The sequence below is a fragment of the Camellia sinensis genome, chromosome 13, assembly GCF_055761805.1.
Source record: "Camellia sinensis isolate YWXY chromosome 13, ASM5576180v1, whole genome shotgun sequence".
NCBI classification, from domain to species: Eukaryota; Viridiplantae; Streptophyta; class Magnoliopsida; order Ericales; family Theaceae; genus Camellia; species Camellia sinensis.
Window position 1 is genome coordinate 151683843 of NC_138973.1, and position 25835 is coordinate 151709677.

A 25835-nucleotide genomic window follows, 5' to 3' on the forward strand; every position below is an offset into this window, starting at 1 on the left:
TATGTCGGCGGCGGCACCCGCATCATCGTCTAGCCTCTATCGCCGTTCACCTTGCCTCTCACATATCCGTGGTTGTACTCTTACTCGTCGTCGTCGTTGGCGTTTCTGGCGCTGCTTTTCTGCTCGTCACTGCTGTTTTTTTTTTCCCGATTTGCTCTCTCTCTCTTAGCCATGGATTTGGGTGTGGGGTGTAGAGCTGTGGCTCTGTTGTTGGTAGCCATGTTTGCTGGCTTGAAGGTTTCAATGGCAGCAGTGTACAAGGTTGGGGACTCCGCTGGTTGAACCATCATTGGGAATATTGATTACAAGGCCTGGGCTGCTTCCAAGACGTTTCATGTTGGAGATGTCATCATTTTCGAATACAATTTTCAATGTCACGTGTTGCAAGTGCCCCACAAAGAATACCAAGCCTGCAGAAGTGTAAGACAGTAACATGCATCTTCACATACAGCTTGGGTAATGTGTAACTATCAAAAGCACAAGCTTCTTGGACATCTCTCTCTCTCTCTCCATGGACCCAACATCATCATCATGCACCCACTCTATCTCCCTCTCTCTCATCTTTTCCCACTTTCAAACCCACTTTAATCATATCTCTCCTTTCTCTTAATTTATTCCATCCACAAATATTTTTCTCTATTTTCTTTATCCATTATTTTCTTTTATTTTATTTTTCTTATTAAACAAAACAACACCACAAAATAACACCACCAACATTCCACAACCTTGTCATTTTATTCATATCAGGGGATCAACCCCGATCACACTTTTACATCAAAAAAAAAAAAAAAAAAAAAAAAGAAGAAAACCCACACAAAAAAAAACAAAACTACCACACCCACAGTGGGATTTTTCTTCTCTACTCAGCCGCCGGTCTTTTCTTCTTGCCTCCGTCCTGGGTGGTCCTTGCCGGTGTTGCCTCCGTGCTTCCTAGACCACCAAGCAAGTTGCCTCCTCCCTGCTCCTCCACTACAGCATACGGTGGACCTCCAAATCGGAACATCACGGTGGCCTTCCGCTTCAGCTCCTTATTTTCCGCCTTTAGCACACTTAACTCTGCTCGCGCATCCTTATACATGCGTTGGAGCAGAGCCAGTTGGGCGTTTAACTGCTGCATCTCATTTGTCCCACTCTGCAGCCGGTTCGACAAATTTGTAACCGCAGTCATGGTTTCCACACATGACTTCAATGTATACTGATTGGCCTCCACATCCGACTGCACTGCCATTCTTTGCTCCACCGACCGCATCGGAAAGTTCAACGGAGCAAAACCAGAGGTGTTTGGTTGAGGTTCACGGGCCTCCGCACCAGTTATCTCTCTTGTTGACTCGTTGAGGTCGGGAAAGAGAGTGAGTAGACCACGAGATGAAGAGGCCATATTCTGGGTAGCTGAACGGGAAGAAGAGGCCATGTTTTTTGGGTTGCTGAATGTTTCAGCGAAATAGCAATTTCAGACTGATAATGTTCGGAAGGGGAGTGTTTCAAGATTTGCAGCTCTTAGAGGCAATCTCTCAGAAAAACGAATATCTCTCTCAGAAAATGAAGAGTTTTTCAGAAGTTTTTTCCCAGGTTTTTTTGTTTTCGCTTCTGCCTCAAGCACAGCCTCCGCATTGGTTTATATCGACACTGACGACGCGGCCGACACGCCACTCTGTCGCTCACGTGCCTCGCCGCGTCTCCGGCTCACCTTTTGATGGCTCGACACTTTCTGTCGGGCACGACTTTTGATGAAGTGGGCGCGCCTTTTGAGGGCGCAACTTTTGATGGCACATCTTTTTATGGATTGGGCACGCATTTTGATGGCACGTCTTTTTATGGATTGGGCACGCATTTTGATGGCACGTCTTTTTATGGATTGGGCACGCCTTTTGATGGCACGCCTTTTGAAAGATTGGGCACACCTTTTGAGGGTGCGACTTTTTAGGGGTCCGACAAGACTCTGTAAACTGTCCCGACATTGATTCCGGTTAGCTCCTTCATGGGTCCGACAAGACTCTGTAAACTGTCTCGACATTGATTCCGGTTAGCTCCTTTATGGGTCCGACAAGACTCTGTAAACTGTCCCGACATTAATTCCGGTTAGCTCCTTTATGGGTCCGACAAGACTCTGTAAACTGTCCCGACATTGATTCCGGTTAGCTCCTTTATGGGTCCGACAAGACTCTGTAAACTGTCTCGACATTGATTCTGGTTAGCTCCTTTATGGGTCCGACAAGACTCTGTAAACTGTCCCGACATTAATTCCGGTTAGCTCCTTTATGGGTCCGACAAGACTCTGTAAACTGTCCCGACATTGATTCCGGTTAGCTCCTTTATGGGTCCGACAAGACTCTGTAAACTGTCACAACAACTGTCACAACATTGTCTGCTACAACGGTCCAACATGACCCCGTAAACTGTCTTCTACATCGGTCCGACATGACCCCATAAACTGTCTTTTACATCGGTCTGAGACGACCACACAGTGTCTGCTACAACGGTCCGACATGACCCTATAAACTGTCTTCTACATCGGTCTGACACCGCCATCCAGTGTCCTCTACACCGCTATGACACCACCATACAGTGTCCTCTACATGGTTATGACACCCCATACAGTGTCCTCTACAACGTTATGACACCACCATCCAGTGTCTTCACCAATGGTCTGACACGACCATACAGTGTCTCTTATCCTCTTTTATTTTTATGTATTTTCTTGTTTTGTTACTCTCTCCAAACTCAAGTTGGTTAGTTCCTATCCCCCTTGAGTTTGCGGGGGGCTGTTAAAATCCACCTACTCTCCACCTACTTCACCCACTTAAACCTACTCCACTAAACCTAACCCATTACACCACTACCACCTCACCTACTCCACTAAACCTAACCCACTACACCACTACCACCTCCACTTCACCTACTCCTTACCTACTACACACTCACCCTCTTCTATATATAAGAATCATGAATCATTGTAATAGATATCAATAAACATCAATCAATAATACATAAATTCTTACATGCAATTATATTCGCAATTATATTCTATAGGAAAAATGAAGTAAATGACCAATCAAGAAAAACACAAAGCTAACCAACTAGGCTTAGCCTAGTTGGCCACCATGCCTTCCTTAGGGCTTAGTCTCAAAGAAGGCATGGGTTCAATTCCTCTTAGGGTGGTTGAATTAAGGGAGTCCAAGCACTTAGATACTTTGCCAAGGGTGAAGAGATTTTCTCCTATAGGTGCTAATCTAACAACTAGCAACTAACATTTTCCGATAAAAAAAAAAAACGCAAAGCTAAAAATGTCAATTTCACTTGCAATGATGGTTAGCTTTCTTGTTTGCAGTAAAATGTTCTCCATCTTGAAGAGAAAAGTATTTACGCCTTTATATTTCATTTTTTTTTATTATGTTAAAACATTTAATTTATTTAATAAATATAAAATTTTAAATTCGAAATGCTTACGTCTTGATGCTTGAAGGCGCTCACCTCGTGAGATGTAAAACGCCTCACATTACACATTCACCTTTAAAAACTTCGCTTGTTATGCTGGATTAAAATATTCATTTCAGCTTTAAAATTGAAGAACTACAAAGGCTATTCTGTGTGTTCCATTGAGAAACTTTTTTCGAAATGCGTCTCAAATAGCAGCAGTACAAAGCATTAGACATCCAGATAAAATGTCAAAAATTTATTTTCCTAGATATTTATAGTATAATGTAAAATATTTTAAAGTTATTCATAAATTTAGAATGACATGAAAGCTGCATATTACCCTTACTGGGATGAAAAGCATCCACTACTGAAAAAGTGAATGATAAATAACTAGAAATTGGGAAATGTATTAGAAGATAAACAAACGTGGGTTAATTAAATAAAATTAGAATTCGAGTTACCTGTAGAGAAAGAATGACATTTACAGCATCGTATAACCGTTTTGCATCTAGTGGTTCATCAACAATGTCTGATGGCAGTTTTGATAATAGTAGAGCAGCCTGAAAAATAAATTGAAAATGTAAGTTACAAAAAAGAAAATGAGTAAAAAAAAATTACACCCAATTAGTACACATTACTATGTGTTTGGGAGGGGAAAGAATGGGTACACACCTAACCTTTGGCATAGTGCACAAAGTGGTTGTACCGAGACTTGAACCCATAACCTCAAGGTTATTAGACTAAGGTTTTACCATTGAACCAATGGTCAACCCTAAAAAAGAAAATGAGCAAAAAGAATATTTTTACATTTGATCAATTATTACTTTTAATCCTTCAGCTGTGCAGTCAGAGATAGGCCATCCATGGTCTGCAGTTGAGAAAGGCCAAGCACCTTTTGAAATGTGGCGATACCAGAAATCAAGATTACCTGGGCAATCATCTAAAACCTTTAAAGAAAAGAGAAGGGAGTCAAAATAAAATAGAAGTGGACAATTAAAGCATGAAGAATCCAACACATTGTAAAATAAGAGAATCATAATATATTAAAAATGAGAACCACCTGTGAGTTTTTTATATAGGTGTGTGCTTTCATAAGAGTTGGACCATACTCTTCAGCAAGGTTCGTTGAAACAATTGCTTGAACAGCAAAAGCAGTGTCCCATAATTGACTTCCATTATAACCCTGCAACAGAATCATACACCAGCTATAGGGGTAAAAAAGTTTCCGAAATGCACAAGAATGAAAACAAAAATTATATTAATAAAGCTAATCTAGCTAGAAACTTACACCTTCCACTAATAATAACTCAAGTGGAGCTATTATGTAACACCCGAGGCATTCATTGCATAACATTGGAATCCATTTACTCATTCATTTTTTTTTTTTCTTCCTTTGCATTGCATTAGTACTTGTTTCGTGACTTGTTAGAAAGGAATTTAGAAGATAAGTGTCATGAGTAGAGAACTTAGAACTACTTGTGGGTTAGGACTAGAGAACAAAGTTAGGTTATGCCTTGCTAGAAACCCTTAAGGGAAGAAACTTGGAAGAATACAGGAGTTAGGGGATAAACTTCAACTGGAAATAGAATGTTTAGATGTCTTAAAAACCGTAATCAAGGAACTTAATAACTTAGGTCTAATGAGTAGAATTTTTGTAGACACTTTGTCAAAACTTAAGCGGGATTAGCATTAATTAAACGTGATTAATTAGACATAATTGGAATTAATTAAACTAATGATGATTAGACACTAACTTTGATTAATTAGAACTAAGCTTGATCAATTAAGCTAATAAAGGAGATTAGGAAAAGGCCTGACAAGCAAGCACATAGGTGAAGTACTCACATAGCTCAACCAAGCACCTCTCAAATGATAGGCACAACCACATGACAGACAAGTGCCTCTTTTCTAAATAAAATATATATAAAAAAAAAAATTAGAGAAAAAGAGAGGATTATCTCAGAAAATTTGGAGAAGAGAGAGACGAGATAGAAGAACAAAGAAGGAGAAAAAGAGGAAGAAGAAGAACCATAGGAGGAAGCTCTAAAACATTGTTCAAAATTCAACAAAAATTCATCCTAAGGTAAGATTTCTAACCCTCTTTGGCAATCCTTATAACAAACAAGAAGTAAAGTTAGACTAGGTTTCAATGATAGTTAATGGAAGAAATGGAAAAAGGGATGAAAGGAAACTAGGGTAGGACAAAACTGAATGGAAATTATGTTTTTGATTGATCAAATCTTAAGCTTTTGTGTAGTATTCTTGTACCATGTTTTTCATATCATTTTTATATATCTAATAGAGCAAAATTTTATGTTTTGAAGCCTTGGATTGAAGAAACTGCTTATAAACCAAGTTTGGGATTCGGTGCAGCCAAAGGCAAAACTGCCTGCGTGAATCCGCAGGTGCGGCCTCAGCGGCCAACTCTGATGGAGACTGCGTGAATCTGCAGGTGCAACCCACAGGTCCCTCATGTGCAGCCCACAGGGCAATTGCCCAGTTTCACCTCCGTTTCATCCTTTCAACTCGCCGAGCCTTGTTTCATCTAATCAAAATTTGAAATGAACCTAAATTACACCTATAAGTTGACCTAAAAAAGTGTAATTAAAGAAGAAGGGTTAAACTTAGGCCAACTCATTTGAATTGAACTCGAAAAGAACGACACTGTGTTACTTTACATCATATTTCATTCGTACTTGCATTTGCATTTGTGTAGGTCGGAATGTCATGGAGTATCCCCTCTTTACAAGAGCCATTATGAGTAATATCACTCCAAAGTTATTTCCAAAAATTATAGTTTTCAAATTGAAAATGTATCATACTTTGAAATGTTTGGCTTTGTCTTGATGAATGAATATCTTATACTCTTTGTACCAATGTATGTAATTGGCAATCTCAGATTAGTCCTAGCCATTGGGGGACCGTAAGCATGCCAATGGGCATTATTTGAGATCTCCTTCACCACCTGTGGGTAGGTTTGTCCAATCGGTATCGGGGACAGTTATTCTTCGTTTTGTTCTGTTGGATGTATATTGCTATATATATGAAAATGCTATGCTTTGAAAAGAAATATTCATAATGAAATGACTTGGAACTTATCAAACTGGATTTATTGATGTACATTTTGTAAACTCATCGATATTCATTCATCACCACTTTACAATAATATTATTTATTGGGCAATGACTCACCCCTCTCCCCTATATGTATGTAGGTGAAGAACAACACGAGCAAGTTTAAGAGAGAAAGCTTATTTCAAGAAGTTTTTGTATTATATAATAGTTAATGGAGAGTCTTGTATAGCTTTTGCATTCTTGTAATATACACCTAGTTGGATTGCAACAGATAGAACTTGTCTTGTACATATTGGCTTGAAATGAATGTACTTTCCTTTTTGTAACTTACCTACACAATGTACAATTTCAATAAGTGATGAAATGTTTTTGTGTTTCATTTCATCTATACTTATGCACAGCTCTAAATGGACTTAACTAATTAAAGAAGAAAAAAAGCAAATCTGGAATTTTACATGAAGCACATTTAGAGCATCAGGAATTAAAGATTTGGAATAATTTTGAGTCTTCATATCATTATAGTAAGTTTTATTAATTAAGGATATAATGGTAATTACAATAATTGTTGGACATGGGTCGTAGGGGTCGCCCATGGGTTTTATTTTGGGTCAATTTATTAAATGGAACATTATATATGTGTTTTATTATATTTAGCAGTCAAAAGTCTAAATTTCCTATGTTAATATTGAAGTTGTATTAGAAGCCATTAAAGTTTCCTATTATGATTGAAGTAGAATTGGAAGTTATAGTTGGTCTAGAATATTAGTAGTTGCTAAATATTTTTAGTTTCTAAATTTGAGGTATAGTCCTTATAGAATTAGGAGTCTTTAGCCTATAAATATATGTGTAATCTCAATGATTCAACAGAAGAGTTAATATAATGAAAATTTGATATTCTGTGTAATTGGCCTATCCCTTGTGAACGTGAAGCACCTATTTCTCTCTTCTTCTTCTATCCAGCAAGGTAGTGTTTAGAACAGCCACCCAACACTTTGTGTTTTTATTCCCAAAACCCTACCCTTTTACAAATCCTTAATCTCCTATTTTTTAAATACTTTTGCAGCCACAAAATCCCACTAAATCCAGCCCTATAAGTCTATTATTGTTGCTGCCAATATAGTCAACCCAATCTCACCACTTGTAGGAAAGTAATCTCTACTCATTCTATATCAGTAAAGCTTCCTCCTAATGAACCCCAATGTATAGTTCATTTCCTGTTTCATTTAGTCAGGCCTTCGGTAGTTAAAGACTGCTGGCCGGTCATCACACTATCCTGTTTGGGGAAGGATGGGGTCATTACATATTATTTTCTACTCATCTTATAATAGAAGGAAGAGTGAATCAGCGATGAACGATTAATCAAAAGATGGTACAGCACTATTTCAAAACCTGCATTTTCATGCCATCTTCAGAAAGCCACAGATAATCATAGATTCTTGGAAGATGTAACTTGAAAGCCTCTGAATTTGGATCTTCAATCCAACAGCAAAGCATATTTAGCACCTGAGATTAAAATTTCAGTTTAGAGAAAAAAAAAAATGGAGTGACTTGGATCTACCATTCACAAGCAAAGCATATTTAGCACCTGAGTTCAAATTTCAGTTTAGATAAGAAAATGAAGGGACTAGACAAGGCTTACTTCTCACTTAAAAATATATATATATATACTGAAAAGAAAACTGAAAAACAATTTAAAAAAGAACAGCAAAGCATATTTAGCACCTGAGTTTCAAAATTCAGTTTTGATTTCTCATTTTAGAATGCAAAGTAAAGAGAAACCTCAAAAAGAGAAAACTGCTATTGATTAATCATATAGCATTTGCTAAAAAGGATACAGGAAAAAGAATGGCAATGTGATATCATGCAGAAAATTTTAGGAAGCATATAAGCGAGTGAAAAACTTATATAATCTGAGAGATTAATATTCTGAAGTGTTAGAACCTTGCAATATCATAGACATTGTCTTTTGATGATCCCTCTATTCAAATTTGGATGTCTCACAACAGTTGTCCACCTTGAAAAGTCAGTGAAATTCTAGATGGATGGTAATGCATTGTCCAGTAGGTTTAAAAGACTAATTTGAAAATTTGCACCTCCTCTGATTGTGAGTGCATGAAATGGTTCTGCTTATTAAATTTGATTTTCTAAAATGGAGAGAGAATTGTAGTTATTCAAATAGAGAAAAAAATGAGCAATATTCTTGACAAACTAAACAGAAGGAAATTTTAAAATAGAAAAAGGTCGCCATTGAGATGAAATACTCACCTTGTTTACAGGCCCTATGCATATATAACGAGTATTTTCATCTTCATAGTGCATGTGCTCCATCACCATACGAATAGCCTTCTCTCTCAACTTTTTCCCAGGCCAACGCATTAAAATCGGTTCCACAACCTTCTGAAGAGATTCCCAAAGTAGATCCTGTACCAGAGGGTGAGGGTAGTACAAATCTTCCTGCAAGAAAAATTAGTGAATTCTCTGGAATATTGAACAAATTAGTCTATTGATGGAAAATGGGACAGAATAGTCCGGAATCAATTAAACAATTGATTAGCAAAGAGAGAATGCCCTGGAATCGATTACACAATCAATTAGGCCTTTTAAATTCAACTTTTGCTCTATGTAATTCCAACCTCCTAATTTCATTATTAAGGCCTACATACACAAATATATGTATTAATAAATAGTGAGAACACATTGGTCCTCTCCAATCTTCCAAAAATTAGGATCTACCTAACCGAACAAGATCAATTCAATTTCAACCTTCAACCTAACTTCTAGAAAATAACAACTGAAACTTTATTTTAATCAAATTATTTGAGAGTTATAGAAGTAGAATTAGGGTTAGATCAAGGAATTTTACCTCAATTCCAAGTTTATTTGAATCCTTAGGCTTTTCACCCATTTTCTCTTGCTTTTCCCTCACTTTCTTAGAGAATTCAGATTTCATATTGCAAGCTCCTAGCATGTCTCGACACTTTTACGTTTGTATGTAAAATATTATATCTAATATAACACATGTCACACACATGGTAGGCAAATGCAAGTCGGTGGTGTCCTATTCTTAGGTGACGGGTGTGGTTCACCATCTGTCCCTAATCACTTGATTAGTATTAATTGACCTAGGTTAGTTTAATTGATCATAAATTGGGTCACTAATCAATCTAGTTAATCATCCTTTGTTGTCACACCCCGTATTTTAGAACCCGATTCACATTACAAAATCCATCATCATTATTCATTTTCACAAATAAAAGTGTGAAAGCTACATCATTAACTTGAATAAACAATAAAAGTTTCTCTTGGATTTACATGATAATTCATTAATTACAATTACAAATGCCCTTGGACTTATATAAACATGGATAAAAGGAGTGTAACTCTTATTACAAAAACAAGTCATTCAATCTACAAATAAAAGGCCCTAGCCGAAATAATAAAAGAGAGCTTCTCAAGCTCGTTAAGCTTGTACCTGAAAAAGGTTCAACATCGTGAGATGAACATATAGTCCAGTACGAATCTTAATAATTCTAATCAATATAATCCTATACATGTATATGATGATGCTCCACATAATATGTATATAAATAATGTTCTTTTCCATTATCCAAAATATACATATACATAAATATAGATTTTTCCCAAAACTAGATTCTTTAACGTTTCATTTCACCTTTTGCAATTTGAAGGATTTCAATAACTTTGTATAATCAAAGTAAATTCCAAATATAAAAATCTAACAATCCACAATGATAGGTAAATCGAAAGGAATCTCAAAACAACTACTCAATAATTCAACTACTCACAATGAAATATAAACCGAAGATAATTTCAACAAGCTACCTACTAATCCACAAATAACACTAACGTCATTCCCACATTTCCTAGCCATATGCCTAGAAGGGCGAGTGGGCACCTATTACATTTCCACCATTTACACATATCTCAACACAATTACACATATCAACAAATATCACAATCACAATTCCAGGCTTCGTCAAGCCACCACAACACAGTTTATAGGGCACTAACGGGAAGGACACTAGAACCTATCTCAACGCGTCACACTTTACCGGTTGCTAGCTTAAAATAAACGGAACCTCCATATAGCCCAACATACACACTTTACCGGGCGCTAACCGGAAGGAAATGGAATGCCATGCTTTATCGGGTGCTAGCCGAAAGGAAACAGAACCTCCATATAGCACTTTTATGATAACCACATCTTACATACCATTTTGCATTCATTTAATTATAGGAATTTTTTATTTTATTTGTATTGTATGTGGTGTGATTCGTATGTGATTTATTTGTTAGGGGATTTTGATTTGAATCAGGAATTGATAACCCATAAGACTTAGAAACCTTTGAGTAATAAGCTTAATTGATTCAGTTTAGTGTGAAGAACCTAATAGGAACTCAATTAAAAAATTAAGTGAGATTAGTATTAATTAAGAATGATTAAATTGAGATTAATGAAATTAAGTAAGTGTTAATCATAATTAAGTAGTGATTAATTAAGCTAATACATGATTAGAGCCTTGAGTTAATCCTAATCTAATTCTATTCAATATATAAGTTAAAAAGTGAGAAGATGAGTTCATTTTATTCAATTGTGCTGGAAATTTAGAGAGAGAGAGAGAGGTTGAAGAACTAAGAGAGGAGACGAGGAGAATAGAAGAATTGTAGAGAAATTCAACAAGATTTCATCAATTCAAGACTTTAGGTAAGAATTCAAGCCAAATTCTTGTACGAAATCCACATAATAATTGAATTCAAGAAAAGGTTAGGATCAAGAGGAATTAGCAAAAAAGATAATGAATTTGAGCTAGGATCATGAATTGGAAGTTAATTTAGGGTTTGATCATTTTGGGTTTGAATCTTTGTTGTCTTGCATAAATTGAGTTCATATTCACATGCATGAGAGTTCAAATTTTTAGAAATTCATGAAGTTAAACTTTCAATTTCATATTTTGAAGATCGAAAGGAAAGAGAGTTTGAAAAACGTGACATGCATGATGTTTTGATTCAATTTTTGGCAAATTAAAGAAGTTTTGAGCAAATGATTTGAAATTGATCATGTACATGTGCTTTCTAAAGTATTTACATGTTTTTGGACAAGCCATGCAAGACCCCAAGCTTGGAAATTTCGTTTCGGAAGCCATTTGAACAGAATTTCGAAAACAGAGTTTTCACAAACTGCTCGAGCAGTCTTGTTACAGCTCAAGCAAACAATTGAAACAACCAAACTACCCTGGGAAGAGACCGCTCGAGCAAACTACTCTATTTTAGAAAATTTTGAAAACTATCTTTTTGTTCATATTTTCTTTCTTATCTGTTTCCATGCGTCATTAGGCATGAATTAAGCCACATTAAGGATTAATTAAGCTAGAAACCAACATAAGTAAAATGGTTAGAAAATTAAAATAAGAATTCGATTGATTGTTGTGTATTATCAACGTTTGTATGTGTATAATGTAGGTCAGACCGCCAAGGAGTAACATCTGAACCAAGTCACTGCGAGTAATGTCTTTGTAAAGATATTTTCGTAAAGTTCTAATATGATGCGATTTCTGAACTTGTATTTTGAAATGAATGAATGAGATATCCATTTTGTATCTATTGTGGCATCTTAAGAAGCATGGACATGGATACGTAACACGACACGGATACGCCGACACGATAATTTTCAAAAAAATGCAGGACACAATACATGGAAGACACGCATGAAATATATAATTTTATATATTTGTTATATGTTATATATATGAATATATCATTCAAAGATAATAAAAAATGCAATATGATACTAATTCCTATAAATTATACGATTTTTGTTTTATTATTATATCTTAAGTTGTTTTGTTCAAACTTATAATAAATTTCACATGTGTCTAATTGTTAGACACGTATGTTTAAGCGATTGACACGTGTGTCCTCCAAGTGCCCAAAGAGTGTCCGGGTTTTTAAGAAAATTTAAAAAATAGGACAGTGTCGTTGTCCGACACAGATACGTCACCTTCTTAGAAGTGTCCATGCTTCTTAGGTTGCATCCTTAGCGAGTCCTAGCCATTGAGGGATGTTTTTATGCCTTCGCTTTCGGATATCTCTGTTCTATTTTCGATCCATGGTGATCGTTCTGGACTCGAAGTGGTTGTTCTGGACCTAAATGGTCGTTCTATATATTTTGGACCTAAATGGTCATTCTACTTAGTGCTAATGGATGTACGTCACACACTGTTTAACTATGAATATTTGATAAAAGTTCTATATACATTTATATATTTCTGAAAGAGTTTGTGATCTAAATAAGAATGTTTTTGATGGCCTGGAACTTATTCATTAACCTCTTTATATTGATGTAATTCATTAGGCTTTAGCTCACCCCTTCCCCCATATATATGTAGGTGAGCAACATGAGGATCAACCATAGAGATTTTGCATTGAAGTTCACCCGTTTTGAGAAGCCACCGAAGAAGTATGTTATGTTATGAAAAGTTGTGTGGGTTTTATTTTATGTCATTTATGCACTGCTCAATGGACTAGATAATGTTTGTTTACTTCCGCTTCAGGCCCCAATATATTAAATATTTTGTAATTTGTCAGGTTAGGCCGTAGGTAATTCATGATTACTAGCCGGTCACCGCTCTAACCTCTAGGAGCGGGTTAGGATCGTGACAACTTTCATCACAGATACCAATATCAACCAAACATTAACGATTTCTCAATTAAACCCACAAAGGTACATAACACATAAGATTTGGATTTAATTAAACCAAGCATTACTGACAAATATTTCCGAGAAAGAACAATAAGCATAAAACATAACTCCACAACCATATATCATTTTCTTTCTTTTTGTTCTCAAAACTCTCATGGATCCCAATAATTTACAAACATTCGCTTATCTTCACACTTTTTTTTCCGAAACTATTCATTAACCCACTTCATTAATTACTCAATCACACATTTCTAATTTAACTCGTAAACATAGTCTCAACCATCAACCGTTTGATGGGACTTAACGCTTGACTTGGTTTGGTTTGGTTATAGAGTGGAACATTTCTCAAAATCTCAATCAATTGTTCAAATACAAGCTTTCTATTCTCACCATTCCTTCAATTAACAATATTCAATTTTAATTTCTCAAAATGATCAATAGATTTCCCATTTTTCCAAGTCACATGATTTCAAGAAAATTAGGTTTTCTTCTTTGAACATTTGGAGCTTTTATAATTTAAAGTATCCACATACTCCAACATTCTCAAAACTTACATTTGATAGAGAAAATTTAGGAAATACACAACACAAATCAAACCTTGGGTTCTCACATTACATGCTTTGAAATTTCTACAAAACCTCTTAAGATTATGGAATAAAATACCACATATCCATCCATGAAAACTATATTAAAAGAAATTAGAGAAATCCCTACCTCTTGGAGAGAAGAGGAGAACCAAGAAGAAAACCCCCAAATTTCAAACTCGATAGAATCAGTGTTGTGAAAGGCGCGCCTAGGCGCCAAGCGCAACCGGTGCGACTTAAGGAGGCCAAGGCGAGGCGCAGTAGAACAGTCGTGCGCCTTGAATGCCACTAGGAGAGGCGCAGAGAGGCGCAAGGCTCGCGCCTAGGCGGGCTTTTGTGTTTATTTTTTATTCAGATCTAACGGCTCAAAATTGTGTTCCAAAAGCCTCCAACACATACAATTACAACTCATATACAATACATTACAACCCAAATCAAAAGACGACTCAAATCAAATCCCTAATCTATGTTGTCTCCTTTGACTGGGCTCCTTCGACTCCTTCACTCCTTCGACTAGGCTCTTCTCTCTCTCCAACCAGGTACTCTTTTTCTTCTTCTTCTTCTTCTTCTTCAAACCTCTGTCGGCAAATTTTTTTTTTTTCTTCACTGTTCAAAGCTCTGTCGATTTTTTTTTTTTTTTCCCTTCTTCGCTCGTTGGTTGCTAGGTTGGGTTGGGTGAATTTCTTCCTCTTCTTCTTCTTCTTCTTCTCTGTTGCTTCGCTGGTTTTTTTTTCCCCCCTTCTTCGCTGGTTATGCTTGTTGCTGGGTGAATTTTTTTCCTCTTCTCCTCCTCCTCCTTTCCCTTCTTCGTTGCTAGTTGCTGGGTGAAATTTCTCTCTATTTTTCATCTTCTTTTTTTTCCTTCTTATTTTGCTTCTTTTCTTTTTTCTCATTCTGCTAGTTAGCTCTTTGTTCCTCTTTTTCGTTTTTCTTTTTTCCCTTTGTTTTGAGTCTCGTCTCTATTAAAATATATATATATATACAAATAATTAATTCATCACATACATTACATTCATTATCCTGAAATTGTTTTTCTGTTATTTATTTTTTGTGTTGTGTAGTAAGTACTAAGTAGAAAATGACATCTGAAAGTAATAGAAAAGATCCGGCGTGGCAATATGCCCATTTGGTGGAGGAGAATAATTTAAACAAGTTTGAGTGTAATTTTTGTGGTAAAGTATCAAATGGAGGTGTTTATCGGGTGAAACAACACCTCGCGGGAGGTTATAGGAATGTCACTGCTTGCCCGAAGTATCCAGCTCATGTAAGAGAAGAGATTAGAGAGTTCATGTCAAAAAAGAAGACACAAAAAGAAGAAATGAACATGTTGCCTGATTTCGATGACATGGACATGGAAGATGAAGATGATGATGATGATGTTGAGATCAATGTCAACCAACGCCGTAAGTTGACAAGTAGTAGCCAAGGTTCATCCAAATCCAAATCAAAAATGCCAAATAGAAAAGGGCCTATAGATGTTTACTTCACACCCAATCCTAAAACAGTGGTGAAAATTTGAAGAGACCAAGCAAAAGGGAAGCAAACCAAAATTGATGCAAATGACCTTAACAAAAAAGAAATGAGAGTTCGGACAACGCAAAGATTTGCAAGGTGGATGTATGATGCTAGTATCCCTTTCAATGAAGTAAATTATGAGAGTTTTGGACCAATGATTTAAGCCATTGGGCAATATGGTCCTGGTATGAAGCCACCAACTTACCATGAAGTGCGGGTTACCCAACTTAAAAAAGAAGTGAAACATACCGAACATTTAATGAAGAATCATAAAGAGGATTGTGCAAAATACGGGTGTTCCATAATGGCTAATGGCTGGACTGGTAAGAGAGGAAGGACATTGATTAACTTTTTAGTAAATTGTCCAAGAGAAACCATGTTTGTTGAGTCAGTTGATGCTTCTAGCTATTTAAAGGATGGGCAAAAGCTATTTGAATTACTAGACAAGTTTGTGGAGAAAGTTGGAAAAGAGAATGTGGTGCAAGTTATCACTGATAGTGCTGCAGCTAATGTGTTGGCGGATAAGACTATTTCCTCATTCCTTACATCAAAATTGTTTACTCATAGTTTGTTTTGTATTTAAAATTTAAAAACTTGAAAATAATAATTTTTCGTTATTGTTACATTATAGGGAGGTTTTTGGAAGCCAAGTATGAACACTTGTATTGGACACCATGCGCTACTCATTGCTTGGACTTGATGTTAGAAGACATTTTCAAGATAAGGGGTATTGCAGTACATGGCTACATTCATAGTTGTCAAATCGAGATTCGTATCGTGAATCGAAATGACCTTGTACTGAATCGCGAATCGAATCGAATCGTGAATCGTAAAGATTCGGTCACTTTTTTAAAATTACTTAAAAATATATATTTACACATTTAGATGTTAAATATATCTTATGAATATGAAATATCTAGGCTTAAATCAATGAAAATATTATTTTGAGTGATAATCACGTAGTTTAATAGGTAAGAAGTTAACAAAATTGTTATGTAAGATCACTATCTTACTTTTTTTCTTTTTAGATATTTATTATCAACCATTCTTAATAAAGATAATAACCAAATAGACAAATTATCAATTTTCAAAGTAACAATAATTAACAACGATATTGATATTTAGACAATAAGCATACATACTTTTCTAAGTAACAGTGAACAAATAATAAGAAAGAATTATTTAGAATACTTTATTTTAAAGCTTAAAACATTTTCAAAGGTATAACTGACCTCACATATGTAATATTCAATTATATTCAATTTAATAAAATAGCAATAGATAATTCATAGTGTAACTTTAATCTTAAACATCTTTAGAAGATATATTATGATTTTTTAAAGGGGAAAAAAATGAGAAGAAAGGTCAAAAATATGTTGGATCTGAATGAATCTGATTGGATTCTATTAAAAACTTTATGATCACTAAAATAATAACAAATTATGTATATATGTTGGTTATTTTGGTATTAAACGCTATTAGAAGTTGTATTATGTCATTTTCATTAAAAATATGGAGAAAGAAATAGTTGAAAATATGTCGGACACAATAATTTAAAAAATTACGTGAATCGTAAAAAGTGAATTGAATCGTGAATCGATTGCGAATCATGCGACTCACTATAGATTTACTTCCAAAATAGATTCACCCATACATTCGTATCGATTTTGCAAAAAATTCGAATCGAATCGTGAATCGAATCGCGAATCGTAAGATTCTGATAACAGAGAGATTCACCTATAGATTCGTATCGATTTTACAAAAATTATGAATCGAATCGTGAATCGAATCGCGAATCGTAAGATTCTGATAACAGAGGCTACATTTACAACCGGCCTACGTTGCTAAACATGATGAGGCGCTATACAAATCTGAAGAATTTGATCAAGCCTGCAAAAACTAGATTTGCAACCGCCTTTCTAACTTTGTCTAGAATGCATCAACAAAAAAACAATTTGAGAAAGGTGGTCACCTCCGAAGATTGGACCTCAAGCAAATGGGCAAAGGAACCACAAGATAAAAGAATGGCTCAAACTTTGTTGATGCCTTCATTTTGGAATACTGTTGTGTTTGCCCTTAAGGTCTCGGGTCCTCTCGTCAAAGTGCTTAGATTGGTTGATATCGAGAAGAAACCTCCCATGGGATACCTTTATGAGGTAATGGATAGGGCAAAAGAATGCATTGCAAGTTCATTTGATCATAAAGAAGAGAAGTATAATGAAATCTTCGAAATCATCGACAAAAGTTGGGATGCCCAATTGCATCGGCCTTTACATGCAGCTACGCACTTTCTTAACCCATAATTCTTTTACCCAAAAGCATTAGAGGTGCAAAAAGATCATGAAGTGATGAATGGGTTTTATGAATGCATGCAAAGGTTGGTCCCGGATGTCACTGTTCAAGATTTGATCACTAATGAGATGAGTATTTATATGAAGCCTGAGAGTCTTTTTGGCAAGTCTATTGCGATTAGGCAAAGAAATACAAGGGCACCAGGTAATATATTATAGACTCATAGAGTTTATTTTTAGTAATACTTTTAGTGAAACTCAATACTTGGTAACAATTATTTCTAACTAGCGATTATCGCAGCTGATTGGTGGGCATCATATGGTTCTAAAACTCCAAACTTGCAAACTTTTGCCATAAAAGTCCTTAGCCTAACATGTAGTTCATCGGGTTATGAACGAATTTGGAATGTTTTTAAACATGTGAGTATTTAACATTCTAACTAATTTTTTGTTCAATTCAAATATTTTTTATTCTCATTATATTGAATTTAATATCTTTTTAATACTTACAGCTTCATAGCAAGAAAAGAAATAGATTAGAACGTCTCAATGATTTAGTGTTTGTCAAATATAATAGAACATTGAGATTTAGGTATGACATGCGCAACACTCTTGATCCCATATCTTTGCAAAATATTGATGAAAGCAATGAGTGGTTGCTTGGGAGGATGGATGGAGAATCAGATGAAGATAATGAGCCTGTGTTTGATGATGATGATGGCTTGACGTGGTCCACTATTGATAGAGCTTCTGGAGTAAAAGAAAGTAGCCATGCAAGTAGAGCAACAAGTTCACGCTCAAAGGTACAACCGAGGATATCTAAATCATCAAGATTAACTCCACTTCAATTAATAGATGAAGAGGAAGCGGGCTCAGATGACACAGAGGAGGAAAATGTTGAGGGATATAAATCAACTGATGGAGAAGAAGATGATAGTTTGCTTGCCATTGATGTTGAGGATGATGATTGACTGACCAACCTAACCTACCCTTTCTTTTGATACTGATGTTTTTAAGTGTTAAGACATATATTAGTATTTGTTGAATATTTATGTTTTGGATGTTTAGTGTTTGTGTTTATTTTTATTTTATTGAATATGGATTATTTTATCTTTGAAAATTGGAATGTTATGTAATATGCACTTTCATGGCTTTGAGAATTATTCTATATTTTGTCTTGAATCTTGATTACTTTTTATTTTTAAAAAAATTGTCTTAGTACTATGAATGATTAGTCTATGTTAAATTTTTCTATTTTTTACTAAGACTGTGCGCTTTACTTCAATAAAGCCCGCGCCTCGCCTTGCACCTAGGCCCCAAGAGACCTTCAGCGCCTTCGTGCGCCTTGAGCCTTTAAAAACACTGGATGGAATTTCGTTTGGTTGAGTCAAAATGTAGCCCTCGACATGCTCGTCATTTTGGTCCAAAGAACTAGTGTCAAATCTTTGCTGATCTTGGTGGATTGAAGAAAATGTGAAGTTTGGTGAGAGTTTTAGAGAGAAGGGAGAGAAATGTGTGTGTGTGTGTGTGAGAGAGAGAGAGAGAGAGAGTAAAGAGATATGAGAAAGAGAGAAAGAGGATCAATTGATAGAGAGAATGGACTCAAAAATCGAGACAAAAACACGCCTGGCTGCACGTACGGTGCCTCCCTCCCCCCCCCCCCCACTCAACACATGCAATTTCCCGCAGTGTGTTGTTCCTATGCTGCTCCACCTTGCCGCACATGCAGCTCCAAGCTTAGATCCAAATTTTGGCCTACTCCAAACCACACGTGCGAGCCCACCAACCGCACGTGCATAACTGTCTGTTGTGGATAAACTTCCCCCAAGGCACTCCCACACCCCCCGGTTCGTCCTTACGCCCAAAATTCGAAAATTCTAACTTGTAAAACAATAGAAGAAGCTAGACACTGTTCAACAAGCAAACAACACATCACACGATGCTCAAGGTTCTGAAGGTCACTCAATAATTCCGAAAAGGCACACTCAAGTCGGGTCAACGACCCAGGGCATCACATTAGCCTTAATTAGTAAGGATTAAGTTAATTAATCATACTCTAAATAAACCTGCAAAACTTTTTTATATAATATATAGAAATGTAGCTCACATTAGTTTAGGATCTTGAAGCACCTTGATTAAGCCATTGGAATGTATATAAACAAGTTATGCTCAATAATGCTCTCTTACTATTCATCCATCTACATTATGGTTTAATGCATCAAAGAATCACCTTTGTTTTTTATAATAACAAGTATCATATGGTAAGTTATATTCCATAAGATGATGATAGTGTGTTATATAACTAACACTCTAAAATAGAATATAAGACACAGAAACTCTAGTGTTCAAGTGTCAAATTGGTGAATCCCAAGTGTTTAATGATATGGTAACACACCTAGGGTGTCATAATACCAGACCCGATCAAGTGTCAAAGTGGTAAATCTCAAACATGTATTGAAAGGATAACAGCTAACGTGTTACAATACCAAACATACAGTGCATCTTGATGCTACTTACCGCATTTTGATGCATCTCAAGTCGGCTCTAGGGAACGGGATACTATTCTCCAATCATGGTCATTTGAGAATGGAAGCATCTACTGATAGGTGGTCCACCTCCGACTATTGTACCTTCTTAACAGGGAATCTGGTTACTTGGAGGAGTAAAAAGCAGACTGTGGTTGCTAGATCTAATGCAAAAGTCGAGTACAGAGCTATGGCTCATGGCATTTGTGTGAGCTTATATGACTTCAAGTGTTATTAATGGAATTAGGGTTACATGATGTTAGCCCTATGAAACTGTATTGTGATAACAAAGCTGCTATCGATAGTGTTCACAATCTAGTGCAACATGATAGGATAAAATATATTGAAGTTGACAGATACTTTATTAAGGAGAGGTTGAGCAAGGGTTTAATTTTTATGCCCTTTGTGAGGTCTGAAGACTAGCTAACTGATATGTTCACTAAAGGACTAGTAGTTTTTCATCCTGATGTGTGCAAGTTGGTCATGAGACATCCATGCATCAACTTGAGGCGCAGTGTTATGTTATGTTGTATTTCCCTTATGGGTATTTTTATACTTTGAGCACTATTAATGTAAATCTCTATTGTTAGAATCGAACGATTCACAATTCGAATCGTACGATTCAGTTCGATACATATACAAATCAATACGAACTGGTAGAGAGAATCGTAAATGACAATGAATCACACCTGTATCGTTGAATCGATCACCGAATCATAAGAATCGCAGAATCACACGATTCTGGAAATCGCCAGTAAACCCGCAACTAGTAGGACCCGAATGGATTTCTTTGATTTCGGATGCATTTTTTTTTCTGCTTTATTTTGCTGGAGAATGGATCGACTAGGTCTTCTAAGACCTTTCGAGTTATTATATAATAATCCCATTGTCTTTTGGTTTGCTTATTAACTCTCAAACAACAAAACCCTAGAAAAATAAAATAAAATAAAATGGTTCTCTCTTTCTCTAGTTACGAAGAAGTAGCTTTTGATGTTGGGTCCATGCGCCTTCAACTTTAATTAAATCTTGAAGCTTCAACAAACTTTTTTGAGGTGTCGTGCTTGGACTTTGAGCTGCTATTGGTCCACAAACTCCATACGATACTGTTTGCTGTGCAAGAACTAAATTGAATAGTTCATAATTTGCCCACTTTGAGCCTTTTTATTACTTTTGTACCTCTGTTATTGCTGTCACTAGCTATTGGTGTTGGAATTTGGAGTTTTGAGTTTTTAATTGCTCTCTTTATCAAGATTAAAGAATGGTTGATAATTTATTTTTATTTTTTTTAACCTTTTATATACATCTAAAAATTTAGTATATTTTTGTATTTATCAATTTTTTTTTTTTCTTAGAATCTATCACAAATATTTTACCTTTCAAGTACACACCTAAATTAGGTGCATCTAAAAATTAAAAAATAATAATTAAAATATGAAAAAAAAAAATCACTAAAAATAACATAACACAAAACAAAAAACCAAACAACATTTTCATTGAGTTTAGTCTATAATATTTCATATTTGTAAGATAAATGTAATATTTAAGTGTGTAGATATGTTTTTTTATCTAATTTTTTAAAATGACCGAATCCTTACGATTCATGATTCGATTCGATTCGATTCGCGATTCGGTACAAGGACATTTCGATTCACGATTCGAATCCTGATTTGACAACTATGATGTAAATATGACGGAAGAAGGAAGAGAATTAGAAGTCCAAGCAATAGTATATTTACTATATACTATGCTAGGGACGATAATATACTAAGTTTCTTCACTTTTACCTCACACCATTCTCTCCATCTCTCCTAACCTCTATAAACATCTTTTGGTTTATTCATATTTCTTCTCTCAAAATCTAACTGTTTCATTTCATTTACTTATACACTTGGTCTAAATGGATGTTTGTAGGATAATCAGGTTAAGAAAATTGAATGTTTCCAGTACTTAATCAAATTATACCACAAATACCACAGAAGAATCATCAATTTGTTTTAGTTGGGCCTTAGTAGTCTAAGATTACTAGCCGATCACTACTCTATCTCTGCTGGGGGGGGGGGGGGGGGGGATAAAGTCATGACATACAAGATTTTATAGTGTAAAGGCTTACCGTAACCGTTTGAACCACTTAGCTATCAAACCATTGTGAGTCATCTCAAGCTTTACCGAAAACCAAGAAGCCGAGCTCGAGTTGAGTTGCTAGCTTGAAAAGAAGTCAAGCCAAAGCTTGAACACTCCAAAATGGGACAAGCCGAGCTTGAGCATTCTAGTACTTGCCTCGGCTCGGCTTGTTTGCAACTCTATCCAAACTACAACCATGGAAAAGCAGCTAAACATATGTATTAAGATCTTTTTATTATTGTTATTAGTAACGATATGTATAACATCTTAATAATGAATACGACCCTTACCAACCTTTGCACATTGGTTTCGCGCATGATTCCAATCTATTTTGTGATAAGGTACAGTATAGAGCTCCTTTCTCAAAGCCAAAACAGTTGGCGTGATTGGACCAACAAACCTCTTCCCATATAAGTACGACATAGGCAAGTAAACCATCCGACAGTGACACCACAGCCTTCCTACATAATTGGAGGAAAAAGAAAAGGTTTCCTTAGACAGGACAATAGGAACGCTTTCTTTTTTTTTTTTTTTTTTTGCAGTATTTTAAATGGCATGCACAAATCAACATCACCAAAAAACATTTTACACAAGCAAAGTTATTATGCTAAAATTCTCAAGTTTATGAGAATTATATTTGACAAGGATATGGAATTATTAATTAAAACTTCTACTCAGAACATAGCACGACGCATGGTCAACAAAAGAAAAGGGAAAAAATAAAATAAAATAAATAAATAAACAAAAAAAAAAATGCAAGGGACAGATTTAGAAGTTATACAAAAAGCAATATGGTACTGTGACAATATTGCAATGAAGGATTAGGGACAAAAGTTTCTGATAAATTAATTGTTTAGCTCAATTATTAAAAAAAATAAAAGTAAAAAGCTCGAGTTCTCTGCCAAAACAAACAATCCTAGGCTTTACAACATGAGTCTCCCACGGGTATCATTCTACTAATGTCAATACCTTGTATTCAAATTGATGGGGAATAAAAAGCATTGGATAATGTTAAATTGAAGATTAGGAATTTATTTTTGTTAGTTATGATTTATTAGGTTTTATTGTTTAATTGGGATTTAATTATTGTAGTTCTTTTTTGGTGATGGTGATTGATCAAATCAACAAAGGTGACCATGAAGAAGCAGCAACATGAGCACTCTGCAAACCACATCGACGATGAACAAGATAACTAGGATCAATGGCGCATTCATTATTTTAGATCCAATTGCTGAAAGTGGGGGTGCATATGTAAATACACAACCCTAATTTATGTTCTCTATCTTTTTTTCTCTTCTCTTTCTTCTTCTCTCTAACTCTAACCCTAATCTTCTATCTCTATTCTCTAACTAAATATATATATATAAAAAAGGTTTTAAAAAAAATCAAATAACAATATATTTATCCTTCTAACTAAAAATGAGTAGCCTTGTGCAATTGAAAAAAATTGTAGATGCAAATTTTACATGGGCTTGTTCAATTTATTCAAATTCTATTAGCTAAATTTGAATGGATAATATGATAATCAAGTACCCAACTAATTATATAACATTTAAACATAGTTTTTATATATTTTCTCTTGTAGCATACAATATATTCACAACTAGGATTTTTTATAGTCATGCTTAAACTGAAGTACATGGTTAAATGCAAATATACCTAAAAGGTAAAAACCAAAAAGCACCAAAATGGTATTCGTTATCATACCAAAATATTGGCAGTGTATCATACCATAATATTGGTATTTATAACAAATCAAGGGCCTATTCAATACTATGATCTAAAGGTTAAAAACTAATAAATTGTATTTTTATAAACAAAAAATTATAATCGTGAAAAAGCGCAATTTAAGGTTATTAAAAAGCGCACTTTCGTAGCTGTGTTTCACTGTAACAACTAAAAGTGTTTTTGTTGCTGCACTTTGCACTTCGAACGTGCTTTTAGCAATACTGATGACAGCTCAGATTAAGTTCTGAATTTGATAATGAACTCTTTCCAAGTTGAGACGGCCAAGTGGCCGTGGCTTATTTGGACCATTTGGATCACAGAATGGCAAAATGGTACATTAGTGTTCAGATAAACGTTGGGGGATCAGCTTTGAAATGCCAATGTTCGATGGGAAATGCCCAACAATCAAAATCCGCTGCTTTATTGTAATCTAAAGTGCTTTTCAAGTGAATTCTATCCACTAGGCCCTCAATTTTGCATTTATTCCATTTTAAGAAAGTTTTATTTTTCAATTACATTATCTAAGAGACTAAGAACTTTCCATTTTGGTTGTTGTTTGTTTTGGCATGTTTCTTTAAGTTTCTAGTATCCAAATTTAGGCTTAACTCAATTTTTCCTTTTTTAGTATTTTCTTAATTATTCAATGTTAAGTTAGAAAATTGTAATGTTTTCTCTTTCCTAGACGAATCAGAAGTTCTCTACTATTATAAATAAGGTTGTAAGCCGTAGGGCTATTTAGTTTTGAGTTAATCAATAAAAAAATTCAAAAAAAAAAAGTTCTCTAATTTATCATTGTTTGTGATCATTCTTGTTGCTAGGTTCATTCCATACATGTTCCATGCATCAATTTTGAAAAGTACTTTGGTCGATATTGGTTGATGAAATCTCCCACCCAAAGCAGTTGGGTCAGGTGACAGGTCAACGGTGAAACCACACCGAATCAACCTGCGAACAATCCTACTCTTTACCCTATGGTTGTAATTATGATCCAAATGATTGTCAGGATTATTGGCAGATGGTAAAACTTGGATCAATTAGCCATTGTCACGAAGTACCATCCATTCTTTTGATCCATGAGTTCATTACAAGAAGAAAAAAAAAATGAAAGGCTTACATAAAAAGCACAAAGATGATCACTAACCTGGATGGAACGGGAGAACATATGGGATAAGCCATATCTCAGGGGGCAAGGGATTATTTCCAGACCATTCAAATACACCAAGTACCTATAACCATCAAAAAATAGACCAAGAACCAAATAAATGTCTAGGAGAGTAGAAAATACTTTGTCAGTTGAGCACTAAAACAAACAAGATAAAAATTCAGGACGCAACTGAAAGCCACATTTTTCCCCATGATGTTATTGCGGTGGCACCACCATGATCCAAAAGCCACTTACGTCCTTTCTCCACTGCCCCTTGCCCATCATCAGCTTCTTCACCAAGCAATCTCAAAGTAACATAGCTCAAGCAAGTACCAAACATCGTACTGGGGCCCTCAATGTGTAAGCCCCACCCACCATCTCTATTCTGTAATTACAGATTTCAACATTTAGAAATTTTATCTCATCATGCTGATAAGAAACTCATAAAAGAAAAATTGTAGGAAAACAATTTGAATATCCTAAATAAACATTGATATAGATCAGTCATAATAGGTTCAAATGCTTATATCAAATTCTCCTTACCTGATGATTGTAAATATATCGGCACATCTCGCATTTATGTTCTTTAGATAAGACTGCATTCAGTGCCCCCGTAATAGACAGAGTAATAATCTATACATCAATGGGCAAGACAATGTCAAAATCACATATTATCCTTTTCTTAGACTAAATTGCAAAGCTACGTACCCAAACT

General features: G+C 35.3%; 1 protein-coding gene across 16 annotated transcripts in view; it reads right to left on the reverse strand.

The window, feature by feature from the left end:
- LOC114289539 (cycloartenol Synthase) overlaps positions 1-25835 on the reverse strand; it is a 90463-nt gene that overhangs the window by 59791 nt on the left and 4837 nt on the right. For all 16 annotated transcript variants that reach the window (XR_014349778.1, XR_014349776.1, XR_014349779.1 and 13 more), the window contains exons 4-12: positions 25664-25753; positions 25311-25505; positions 25118-25202; positions 22543-22709; positions 8757-8945; positions 7881-7994; positions 4478-4600; positions 4242-4364; positions 3879-3977 (exon numbers count right to left, since the gene is read on the reverse strand). Coding sequence is in view for 7 of the 16 variants with exons in the window: in XM_082903742.1 (XP_082759868.1) it covers positions 3879-3977; positions 4242-4364; positions 4478-4600; positions 7881-7994; positions 8757-8945; positions 22543-22709; positions 25118-25202; positions 25311-25505; positions 25664-25753 (1185 nt within the window). In the remaining 9 variants the exon portion in view is untranslated. The remainder of the gene's footprint in view (positions 1-3878; positions 3978-4241; positions 4365-4477; positions 4601-7880; positions 7995-8756; positions 8946-22542; positions 22710-25117; positions 25203-25310; positions 25506-25663; positions 25754-25835) is intronic.